A 12,941-nucleotide genomic window follows, 5' to 3' on the forward strand; every position below is an offset into this window, starting at 1 on the left:
ACTGTGAGAAGACAATTCCTGATTTGGGGGTCCTGCTTATTTTCACAATTGCATTAAGAAATGATTCTATGAATGTGACTAAATGTAACACATTTTTTTTTCAGATTTGTTTCTGTTCTGAAACTTCAAAATTCTTTGGACAGATTTCAAAAAGAGTTATTCAGCACCAGGGCTGGAAAGTTGTTTGGTATCCTGTGGAGAAGTGTTTGTTAAGAAGATGCACAGTGTAGACCAGATGTCCAAGAAACCAGAAATTCATCTTGTGAGAAGAGGTTGTTGTGAACATTTGAAAATTGCTGGTAACAGCAGCAGCTGTTGTGGGATTTTAGTTGGTGGCCTGTAACAGGGTTAATATAATTGAATAGAAAAAGACTCAGTCAGGAATTATTTCATCTGAGAGGTTTTGCAACTCGTAAGAGCTGCTAACAGGAGTATTTCTGCTGTGAGCCCTTAACAGGATCTGCAGAAAACAGAGTTGAGTGGGAGAAGTCCTTATTGCTAAGTCCCTTGGATTCTCTCTGCTATCCATTGTGAGTCACTCATGAAATCCAGAGGGAGAATGAGAGAGTGGATTTTTCCATATTATCTCAAAGAGGAGAAAGAATAACAATTTACAGGAAACTTGAAGATCTAGAAAGTGTGTTGTTTTAGTCCTGCAATAGAAAGCTTGACTTTTAACATGATTTAAAATCCAGAGTAGGAAAATAGTGGTACACAAAAGTAAACAAACACTTAGTGGTTTTTCTCCAACCTCCCAGTCTCTTTGTCTTTTTGGAGTCAGACCATCATAGTGTTGCAGGAAAGCATAAGATACCGGGAAGTTCTATCTAAGCCTTCCAAGACATTATTCATAGACTTTGCTCTTCTTGTTCCCTACTCTTGAGGCAGACATTTTACTGGAGATCTTTTCAGTTCCAGAAAGCTAAGAAAAAGCAGTATATCACATCTGGTGATATTATTAAGGTGCATTGCTGTACCTAAACACTTTACAATTTTCGTTTAGTCACCAAATCTGCTCTTTGTGACTGGTCTTCAAGGTTTCAATTTTTCCTGAGAAAAACATCACTCAGTTCCCCATTCCCCTCATAATGTGCTTGTATTTCCTTTTGTGTGTGTGTGTGTGTGTGTGTGTGTGTGTGTGTGTAGCAATAGAATTTGAAGGTTTTAGATGAACCTAGACTAAAAAGGGGAATCTTGTTGCCCCTCTTGGCAATGTCCTAGGGAAGTCCAAGGAAAACAAGAGCTTCTCTTTTACAAAACAGACCTCAGAAAAGGCAATTTACATCACCTCTTAAAGGTGGATTTTCTATATTCACTTTCCTTTCTTTAATTCACAACAGATTTCTAATGAGCCACCAGAGAATGTGAGCGAATCAACCAACTAATTACCAGTGCCACTTATCTTTTTCCTGGTCCCATTTTCCTGTTGGACCTGTGAGAGTTTTGATCCATGGTGTTTTCTGCGTCCTTTTTGCTAATTGAGAGAAGGATGAAACTGCCGAAAATAATGTTGCAATAATGGCTCTCTGGAGCTTTGTAAAGTATAAATATCAATCAACATATTGGGACTATAACTAAAAGGACGCAAAAGAAAAGTTCTTCAGTGATACTTTGGGGGATAATTCTCAGACTCCTCAGTGGAGTAGTTAGGAATACACAGTTTGGGAAATCGAAATGTCAGTGGCAGAAATAAATAGAATATATCCTTTTCAAAATAGAAATAGAAATAGTTATGGTAACATTAAGGTCTCATTTGACTACAAGTTTTCTGGGTTTCATTGGATTCTAAATACTAATAGCAAGGTGATAGGGAACATAGGAAAATGAACCCCGTTGGGTTAGTTAATGTGGGAAATTGAGTGAAGATAGTATTTGCACCTAATAATAAAGAAATGCCAGCCACAGTGATACTTTTAGAAATACTCTATCCCAAGAGCATTAGTCCATCAATGTAGGTACTTCATGATGGTAACAGAAGACCATGTGAGAAGAACAAGGCATAAACATGTATGGTTGCCTGAAAAAAGAGAGTATAGTGCTAAGTTAAGGGAGAAAATAGAACATCACAAACTGAGCTGTACTAGGCACAGGAGGGCTTCAAACAAATGTCATAAAATATGCTCTCCAGAGCCCATGTGCTAATTCTCTATCAACCATCTCTGACAGATTGATTCTTTTAGGAATTCTTCCCTGGATGATTGAAAGAGATAGGAAAAATATCTATAGCTCTCTGTCAAAATTGATCTTTCAACACTTCACTCATCTTCTACTCTCAAATGTCTTACGGAAGTGTCTAGTGACAAAGATGTATTAGAAATGTCTAATAAAGGACAAGGGAGTAAAAGAAATGACTGTTTGAGCTTTCTTTACAGACCTTCTGCTGTGTTTGAACCTTACTATTCCAGTATTCTGTGGACAAATAAGCTACCACATAAGCCTCAGAGATGGGAACTGAAGAGGTAAATAAATTGCATTCCCCAGGGAAGATCCTGGTGGTATTTGTTTTTTCAGTCATCAGTTGATAACTAAAGTATTGTGAAGAGTTGGAGCGGGGAGAGGGGAGAATGGTAGGGGGATTTGTGAGAGCTATACTCGGATTGTGTTCTTCAGCTCCTTGGCTGTGTGACAGATTAACATGTGGACACCACAATGATAGCTATGGGATGTCATCTAGAAAGTTGAAGACCAGATCTCAGTTACAAGATAGCTTTTCCTTAGGCCTAAAATTCCACCACTCTTTTCATAAGCTTAAAATAATGCCTTTTACAGATGACTTTCAAAAATATTTAACTTAAGATGTGGTATTTTATTATTTATGAAATAATAAATGTGAGTTTATTAAATTGCCTTTCAGTAGCAATTTATTTTTAGATGTTGGTGAGGGATACGAAATTACCTTCAAGGAATTTATACTCTGGTAAATGAGAAACTAGAGTTGGAAAGAATCTGTTCCATGATACATTCCAATATATAATAGGAAGTTGCTAAATACTTTTAAAAACAGGTAAGTTTATATTATTGTTTTCTTTGGAGATCAGAATAGTCAGATTTTGCAGTTCCTATTTGGATAGCCAAGATGGACAGTGGATAAAGGAAAAGGATGAGCCATGGTATAGAGAGTCAAGATGCTGCAAGATGAGAAGGCATGGTTTCTCTGTGGAAAACCTACCTTTTTATTGGTATAATGGAGAGAGGAGAGGAGAGCTTGTGAAGAAGGCAAGGTGATTTGTTTAGCATCACTGCTGTTGAGAATAATGCTTTGTAATATAAACTACAAAACTGGGCAATATAAACAATAAGTATTTATTAACTATGTATATTATTGATTTTGCTTAACAATAAATTAACGAATGAATGAATAAATAAATCCAAGTGTGAATTTGTTTACTCAGGGACTATATCAGTTCTATACCCACTACCCTACTGGAAATTAATAGAGAAACACTTTCAAAAAAATAAAATTGATACTCCTGCTCTGAGGCCTTTGTTGAAAGTGAGGGAACAAACTCAAAGTGAAAACTGTCAGCGATGGTAATGGATGAAAGAACTACACCACAAATGTGTAGGTTCATCTATCAGGTAGTCCCTTGAACTGAGCTACATTAGCTGAACAACTTTTATTTTGTAACTCACTTCTGTGCTTTTATTTTATTCAATTATTTGACCATTTTGATGGCTTTTTATAATTTACTAAATTCAAATTTCATTTTAGTTGCATTAAGGGAGAAAGAATTTGTACACCCTTTAGCAAGAAGAAATTACAGGAGCTGAAACCTTTCAAGGTCAGGTGTGCCCATGCAATGTAAGTTATGTTGGAAATCTAGGGGAAAGTGTGATGATCACATATAATGATTCATAGGGAGGAGAGGACCAACGGCCTGGATATTTTAAAGTTTAAAACTGTAATTCCCAAATAACCCTACATCAGGTCCATTTTCTTGGCAAAATGATAGGCTATTTATAACCAATCTGACTGTGAGACCTTTGTATTACTCTAAAACTACTTAAGTCTTTCATCAGTTTTTGCATGTTGTAAGGTTCTTCTGAACACCCTGTACCAAGAGGGTCAAATGAATTGTGTGATTTGATAAAAGGGTGAGGTAAAACCCTCATAATATTACTGCTACTAAAAATATGCACAAAAGAATTAGGTTTGAAAATCAACCACTATTTCTGGGACATGTCACCAGTTATCTGACTTGTCTGTGGTATCCATATGAATAAGCTAATTATCTTCACTGGTGTAGTAGTTTTATGCAAATAAGATTATTGGGCTAAAAAAAATCCAGGTGCCTGTATCTGTGCCTGTGTATGATTATCCTGAGTGGGTATATTTAAAGCACACTCAAAGGAAACTTAAGAAAACCTAGCAACCAGTTCTTGAAAAATAAACAACATATGTAGTATAAGCTGACACTAAGAACTTACAATGTGCAGGTGTTCTGCTAAATGTTTTAATAATCATTTAAAAAAACTTAGGAGAGATACTATTAGTATCTTTATTTTACAGGTAAGGAAAGTGAGGCACAGATGATAAATGGCAGAGCTAGTATTGTTATACAAATGGTTTTCAGGGACTTTTATTCCTTAATTGCTAATTGAAATAGGCAATGTGAAAAGATCTCCTAGACTCGAACAGTATAAAAGATGTAAAAATGTCACTGGAAACAGATGTAAATCTGAGTATTTTGAAACAATACTAAAAACTGACATGATTAATAGAGCATTTCCCCTTCTCTGATTTATTGACTCTCAATCCATAAAGAAGCTTGTTCCAGGGCAAGTGATCTGTTTCTTCATTTCTTTCCTCTGTAAGTTAATCTCTGGGACCAAGACAACCAAGCTAATCTCTCCTCTGTCACAGAGTTCCTCCTGCTGGGATTCTCCAGCTTTGGAGAAAACCAGCTCATCCTCTTTGCTGTTTTTCTGTGCCTATATCTGATTATCCTGTGTGGAAACATCACCATTGTCACTGTCATCCGCCTGGATCGCAGCCTTCACATACCTATGTACTTCTTCCTAGGGATCCTCTCCATCTCTGAGACCTGCTACACATTTGTCATCCTACCCAAAATGCTCATCAACCTGTTGTCTCTTCTCAGAACAATCTCGTTTGTTAACTGTGCCATTCAGATGTTCTTCTTTCTCAGTTTTGCTGTCACTAATTGCATGCTCCTGGGAGTGATGGGCTACGATCGCTATGTGGCCATTTGCCACCCACTTCGTTACCCCCTCCTTATGAGCTGGCAGGTATGTGGACAGCTGGTGGCAACTTGTGCTGGAATTGGTCTTCTGTTTTCACTAATAGGTTCCCTTTTAGTCTTCAAACTCCCTTTCTGTGGCCCAAACAAAATCAACCACTACTTCTGTGACATTTCACCAGTTATCCGCCTTGCCTGTACTGATAACTATATCAATGAGCTAGTTATCTTCGTTGGCGGAGTTCTAACACTTATGGTCCCTCTGACATTCATTTGCATCTCCTATGGCTTCATTGTTCGCACCATCTTGAAGATCCCATCAGCTGAAGGCAAGCGAAAAGCCTTCTCCACCTGTGCTTCCCATCTCACCGTGGTCATTGTACACTATGGCTGTGCTTCCTTTGTCTACCTGAGGCCTTCAGCCAAGTACGCATCCAGCAAAGATCGGCTAGTGACTGTGACCTACACAGTTGTGACTCCATTGTTGAACCCCATGGTGTACAGCCTGAGGAACAAAGATGTTCAGGTGGCCATTCGGAAAGTGCTTGGCCGAGGAGGATTTTATCCTAAAGCTCTATAAACAGCGTATTTCACATCTATGGAAACATCCTTTCCAAGGACATAATTATAATGTTGGTGATACTCCTACCTTTCATTTCCATAGCACTTTACTAGCCTCATAGTGCAAACTTTTCATAGTATTATTTTTATGGGCTTTGTGGAGTGCAACCTTGCACTTGGGTTTGTTGAAAAGTCAGCAAAATCAGTTCTGAGCCTAAAATTCTTTTTAAACTTGCACAGATAAGTACTTTAATTTCTTAGGATACTTAGAGAATGATCTTAGTTTCTCTAACGAAGGACACAAAACATTATTGATAGCAATTTAATATATAAGGTTCAACTATCACAACTTCTCCACAGTTTAGGAAAATCTTAGTAAGACCCTTCACTAAAAGATCTTGGAGAAAGCGAAATCAATAGAATAGAAAATTATTCATACAACTGTGAGCTAACAGGGTTAGAAAGGACCTAGGGCTATCACCCTCATCACTTTCATTACAAGAGCCTCACCTGTGGGATCTCAACTTTGGCTAGCCACTAAATAGGGAGTCAGATCACTCTTGAATATCTCTAAGTATTAAAAAGTTCCACTCTTATATATCTTCCTCCTTTTGCTCTGATTGTTTTTAAAGATAAGCAGATTGTGTCTAATATTTTATTTATACAGCCACAATTCAATATTTAAAGATGGATAATGTATGGAATCATGATAACATTGCCTAGAGTCTAACTTCACGATATGTCAGAGACCAAAGTCCTGCTTAACTTTTTCTGGATACTTCTTTAAATTCTTCCTATTTTGTTAATAGTGTGCTTAAAATAAGTTATCAGGAAACAGATGCAGCACTCCAGGTGACTTGGGATGATTTTGTGTGTCAGTGCAGCCTGAATTTCATCACTGCCCTATGAACTCTACCACATATGTGCTCTTCTTTGACTGCTGGGTTGCTTAGATCCAAAGGTTTGATGTTATATAACTACAGTCCTACAATTATGAAACTTATAGAGATTAGTTTAATTTTATTTTAAAAATCTCAGATTTGGCACTGGTTTATTTAAAAAAAATCCTTCCTTTGATTTTTTGCCCTATAGTTCCAGGATATCCAGATCTTTTCATATCTCACTGTGTATTCAGACTACTGATTGTCTCTTACTGCTCCATTCTGTCTCTTCTTCCAGGCTTGAATAGCAAACAGTATTTCTACTATGTAAAAACACAATTAATAGGTGCTGTATACATTTCTTTACTTATTTATGTTTGATGGCAATGGTAACTAGGATCAAATACTGATGGCCACCAAGGGCTGGATGTGAGAGTAATGTAATATATCAGATGTTTTCTACCTCTATCTTAGATACTCTAGAAAATAAAATCACTTAGAGAAGCTCTATTTTGGAAGCCCTCATACTCAACTTCTGCTCTGCTGTATTATATGGAATCATAAAAATGTATTCTTTTTAAATATCTATAAGTTCTAGAAAGTAGTAGGTGACCCCTTTCAAAAAGCACATTCTTGGAAAGAATATAAATAAAATATAAAGCAGAATGGATTAGTTTGTGGCACTATGAAAATTCCCTGTACTCCAAGAGTACCTAGGCTATTTTATAATAATCGAGGTGGTAGAAGCAGAAAACTGTGGGAGGATGGGACCTGATTTTATGAACTGCCATTAAGAAATCTCTTGAGGGACCAGCAGGTGGCATGATGATTAAGGTACTGAATTCCATACGGCCAACTCCATAGTTGTAGTCCTGAACCTGGGGGGCCAGAAAAACACTCTGGGTATGTGTTGAAAGGAGAATGAAGAAGAAAGGATTTTGGTGTGTCCACCCTCCCAGGGGATGATTTCTCACTTTCTCTCTTTTTCTCTCTCTCCCTCTCTCTCTGTCTCTCTCTGATGAGTGCACAAACCCTATGGCAAAAAAAAAATCTAAAAAAGAAAAAGAATAATAATAATAAGATTAGAAGAAGAAAAGAAGAAAGAGAAGAACAAGAAGACTCTCTTGAGGTGCTTTGTCGCTTACGTTGTCAAAGAGACAAATATGGTTTTATTCTTGGTCAAGTCTCACATTTCCTACCACATACATCTTATGATATCCTATAATGTCGTGGCATTTAAAAGTATTCTTAATGCTTTTGTTGCATGTTTCATTGTCCAAGATTTTCTTCTGTCTTCATTTTAACAAAAATTCACTGTCATGAAAATGAAGTGAATAGGAAAAGATAAAGAGGTTGGTATTTCCCAGATCTAGAGATTATCCAGGAAATAGTCTGTTCCCAAGCACATTGTCCTTCTCATCTTTCCATCATAAAACTACTTTTTGTGATTCTTCGGTTAGGATCTCAAGCTCTTCTGCCTGATTATTATTTTCAGAGTTTCATTATAGATATATATTCTTTTTAAAAGATAATATATGTAATAAAAGAGGATGCAACACCCAACTTTAAAGCACTCAGCAGTTGACCTAATCTGTCAATCCCCTTTGGCAGTTGAGTTCTATTAATGTAATAAATTGGGTTATCACACTAAGTTAATAATTAATAATCTCAAATGGACACCTAAATAATTATTAATATTTTTAATTTTATGAAAAAATCAATTAATTATACATATTTTTTGCAGAAAATTGTCATCTGTATGTTTAGCTCTACTTAAATGACAATGAAATACCTCCCCTTCCCTAGACCTCTTTCTCTCACACACACAATGGCAACTGATGATACTGCATCATAATATACAGAAAAGAAGATATACTAGAATTTTCCCTTTCTGTCACTGCATTTATAAACATGTTTGCATCATAATTAGCCTTAATATCATTTATTTTTTCATGTCCTCTGTATTTTGCCCATTCCTTATAATAATTCCTGAATTCTTCCCTCTGCAATCTTTTTTTTTTAAATTTTACTTTGTTTTGTTTTAAATTCTGTCTTGAGCAACAAGGATCTAACCATCTGTGAATATACACAAAGGATGACAAAGGATAAATGTGTCTAGGTCTTTTCAGTTCAGGTACTTTTCAGGTTATGTCAACTCATTTTACCCACTCCAGTAATAGATACAAGAGAGAGCTGGAGGAATTAGAAGGAAGCCAAGCAATTGATCTTAAAGACATTCTTATTACCCTTTGATCTGTAGAGCTTTGAAGGCAGGGAAATGCTGCCTTAGTACAGACATTTGAAATTAAAGAGGAGAGGAATTGATTGTTAGTCATTTAATAAATAAATAAAGCTGACATTAAGAGTCTATTATTTATTTATTTGTTCATCAAGTATTTATTGAGTTAAGTAATGAAAGATATAGAAGTGATAGGAACATTTTTCCTGCTTTCAAAATACTGAATCTACTATTTACTTCTCCAAACTCCTCACATGGGTAAGAGTGGCTTTCTTTTATTAAATAAAAGCTGCTGGGACCAGCAGTTAGAGTAATGGCTGTCGCTGGACTCCCACGTAGTCGACCGTGGTTCAAGTCCCTGACCCGGTAGCTTAAACTCACTCCCGACGCGTGTGTGTGCGTGCCCAAGATCCCAAGAGGAGAATGGAGGAGAAGGGATTGCAGCATAGCCATCTCCCCTGGGGGGTGATTTCTCACTTTCTGTCTCTCTGTCTCTCTCTATCTGGCGAGCGCATGTGCCCTATAGGAAAAACCTCTCCAAAAAAAAAAAAAAAAAAAGCTGCTGACAGTACTTTTTACATACAGCATAGATAAAACTTTCTTTTTTTTTCTCCCTGTGGATTCTCTTCCTACTCATTTTTAAATTGAAATATTCAAAAACATGTTATACAAATGGCATTGAGTAAGTTAATGAATATCAGTAAGATATTGATTAATAAAAGTTGTTTTTAACCCTCTACTTTAAAAAACAAAAATCTAGGGGGCCAACAGGTGGTGTGCTGGTTCAGGTGATGGATCCCTGACTCTTTAAGTTGAGTACTGGATTTGGTGGCTTGAAAATCATGCCGGGAATGTCTGTGTGCATGTCCACAATCCTGAGAGGAGGATGGAGGAGAGAGAATTGCAGGGTAGCCATCTCTTATAGGAGAAAGATTCTCACTTCCCCCTCTTTATCACTCTGTCTCTTTTGCATGTGCCCTCTAATGAAAACCTAAAACAAGAACAAAAACCCTAAAAACTAGAAAATATATAAAAAACAGTTTTCAGATATTGAGTAACACATAAACTAAGACTGTTATTCCTGAGATCAGAGAAACAAATGATTTTCCACTTTATGACCTGGAGGCAGTTTCCATGGTTCAAAACAGTTATGGGCTCTAATCATGGAACTTGAAAGATTCTAATTTTAGACCTCAAGAAAATCTGAATGCGAGGATATAGAGTTAACAGATCAAAAGAGGCAAAGAGTCTCTGATTAACTTCAGCCTGAATATGATATTATTCTAAAAGTTATGTCTTGGTTTTACCCAATAGAATATAATTTCACACAACGTCACTATTAGATAGCACTGCATGACCATTATGGAGTGGGGAAAAATATTGTAAAATATTTAAGTATTGAAAGTTGGGAGTTGGATTACTATTATCATGATATTATTGGCAGATGGATGACCCAAAGAATATTGAGCACCCTTGCTGATGGAAGGAGACAAAGATTGAAATACAAGGAGGGCAGGTGAATCATTTTCAAGGCAAAAAAACTAGACAGAGGGATCAGCACGCAGAGAGGGAGTATAAGTATCTGCAACGAGATCTCAAATCTGTGGATGAGTACTTATATTCAATTTGTTAATAGAAGGTGAGGAAAGAACTACTGAAAATTATTAGTGCTCACACAAGAGTTTATGTTCCCAGTGGTCTCAATATATAACTTTGAATAGTGAAAAAATATATTACTTGAAGTGAAAAATATATGAGATAGGACTAGTAACAGATACTGCAGAAGAAAAGGTTACTCTGAACACATCAATTGAAAGCAAATAAGAAAGAAAAAACAGAAAAGAAAAAGAGAGGTTTGTGACATGTGAGAAATTATCCAGCTATGAAAAAAAATGCATATCATGAGGATTATAAAAGAGGAAATAGAAGAAAGTCAGAAACATTATTGAAAAATAGTGCATACAGTAAAGTGGCAGGATACAAAATTAACTTACAAAAATCTATAGTATTTCAATATATAAACAATAAGCAGACAGAGGCAAAACTGAAGAAAGTATTCCCATTTACCATAGCCACAAAAGTATGATATCAAGGGATAAATATAATCAAGAAAGTCAAAGGCCTCTATAAGGACAACTATGAAAATCTTAAAAAAGAAATGAAAAAGAAATTGAAAATTACACAAAAAAAGTGGAGGATATCCCATGTTCCTGGATTGGGAGAATTAAAATAATCAAAATGGTAATTCTATTCAAATTAACATACATATTTAATGCAATCCTTATAAAATTATAAGAGACATTCATCATAGATCTAGAAAAGATAGTCATAGAATTTGTATGGAATCATAAAAGACTCCATATTGCCAAAGCAATCCTATGCAAGACGAGTGGAGTGGGCGACATCTCACTTTCTGATCCTGAAATATATTACAAAGCTGTGATAATCAAAACAGCATGGTATTGGTACAAAAACAGATATAAGGACCAATGGAACAGAGAAGAGATCCCAGAAATAAACCCCAAAACATACAGCCAACTGACCTTTGACAAAGGGTTCCAGTCAATGCAGTGGGAAAAGGAAATCCTCTTTGGCAAATGGTGCTGGAAAAGCTGGGTATCCACCTGCAGAAAGATGAATCTGAACCCCTATCTGTCACCATTAATAAAAATCAACTCAAAGTGTATCAAAGATCTAAACCTAAGATCTCAAACTATAAAACTACTGGTGGAAAACACTGGGGAAACTCTGGAAGACATTGGGATAGGCAAAGATTTAAGTAAGACTTGCAAAGCAAAGCACAGGCAGGCAATAATTCCAACATAAACAACTGGGATTACATCAGATTAAGAAGTCTCTGCACAGCAAAGAACACCTTAATTGGTGTGAATCAACAACCTTTGTAATGGGAGAAAATTTTTGTAAACTGTGCCTCAGAAAAGAGACAGATAACCAGAATACACAGAGAATTCAAGTGGCTTACCTGGAAGAAAATGATTAATCCAATTAAGAGATGGGAAAATGAGCTCAATAAACAACACTCGAAGGGAGACATACTAACAGCCAAAAAGCATGTGAAAAAATGCTCAACATCCCTCTTCATAAAGAAGAGGCAGATCAAAACCACAATGAGTTACCACCTAACTCATTGTGAACAATGAACAGTGAAGATTAAAAAATAAAAAATGATAAATGCTGGTGGGGATGTAGTGAAAGGGGAGCTCTTGTATATTATTAGTGGGAATGTAAATTGGTCCATTCACTGTGGAGAACAAAATAGAAGTTTCTCAAAGACCTACGAATAGAACTACCATATAATCCAGCAATTCCAATCCTGAATATCTATCAAAGGACAGGAGAATGTTTAGTTGAAAAAGTGCTTGCATATCTATGTTTATTGTGGTATTATTCACAATTGCTAAGACATGGAACAGACCCAAATGTCCACAAACAGATGAATGGATTGAAAAAGTGTGGCATATATACTCCATGGAATACCATTAAGGCTTAAAAAAACAACAAGACCGTGGCATTTGATAGAAAGTGGACAAATATGGAAGATTTATTGCTGAGTGAAGCAAGTCAGGCTATGAAAGGGAGATAGTGTGTGTCTCCATTTAACATATATCAACTGTCCATATTCTATGGTAGAGACTGAAAGACTGGAGGACATAAAAGCACTTAAAATTGTTATGAATACTGGAGACAAAGTGGAAGAAGAATGGGAGAGAGGAGGAGCGTAGGGAAGGAAATGTGTGAAGAAACAAAATAGAGGTAAGACATTTGTGTGAAATTGTTTATTACCGTTGATGATTACGTGTATAGTATTCTCAACCGGACTGATCTGAGGTGTATTTTATGCCGGGTAAATTCTCTTTACAATCTAAATAATGCATAGAGATTGAATGTATAAATAATAATAATAATGAAGTTTAAAAAAAAAAGAAAAACAAGGGCTGAGAATTTTCTAAACAGGGTGACATTGGGAACCCACAGATCTAAGAATCTCAACACATTCCCAAACAGAATACTAACAAAAATTACACAAAATATATAAGA

At 36.1% G+C, this 12,941-nt stretch overlaps 1 protein-coding gene across 1 annotated transcript in view; it reads left to right on the plus strand.

Annotated features, from left to right (window-relative positions):
- Positions 1–5,781, plus strand: part of LOC102499956 (olfactory receptor 10R2) — a 9,513-nt gene extending 3,732 nt beyond the window's left edge. The window contains exons 3-4 of the mRNA XM_006159081.1: positions 144–299; positions 4,817–5,781. Of these exons, the coding sequence (XP_006159143.1) occupies positions 144–299; positions 4,817–5,781 (1,121 nt within the window). The remainder of the gene's footprint in view (positions 1–143; positions 300–4,816) is intronic.
- Positions 5,782–12,941: the final 7,160 nt, after the last annotated feature.

This window comes from Tupaia chinensis, unplaced genomic scaffold, assembly GCF_000334495.1.
Source record: "Tupaia chinensis unplaced genomic scaffold, TupChi_1.0 Scaffold000623_1, whole genome shotgun sequence".
NCBI lineage: Eukaryota > Metazoa > Chordata > Mammalia > Scandentia > Tupaiidae > Tupaia > Tupaia belangeri.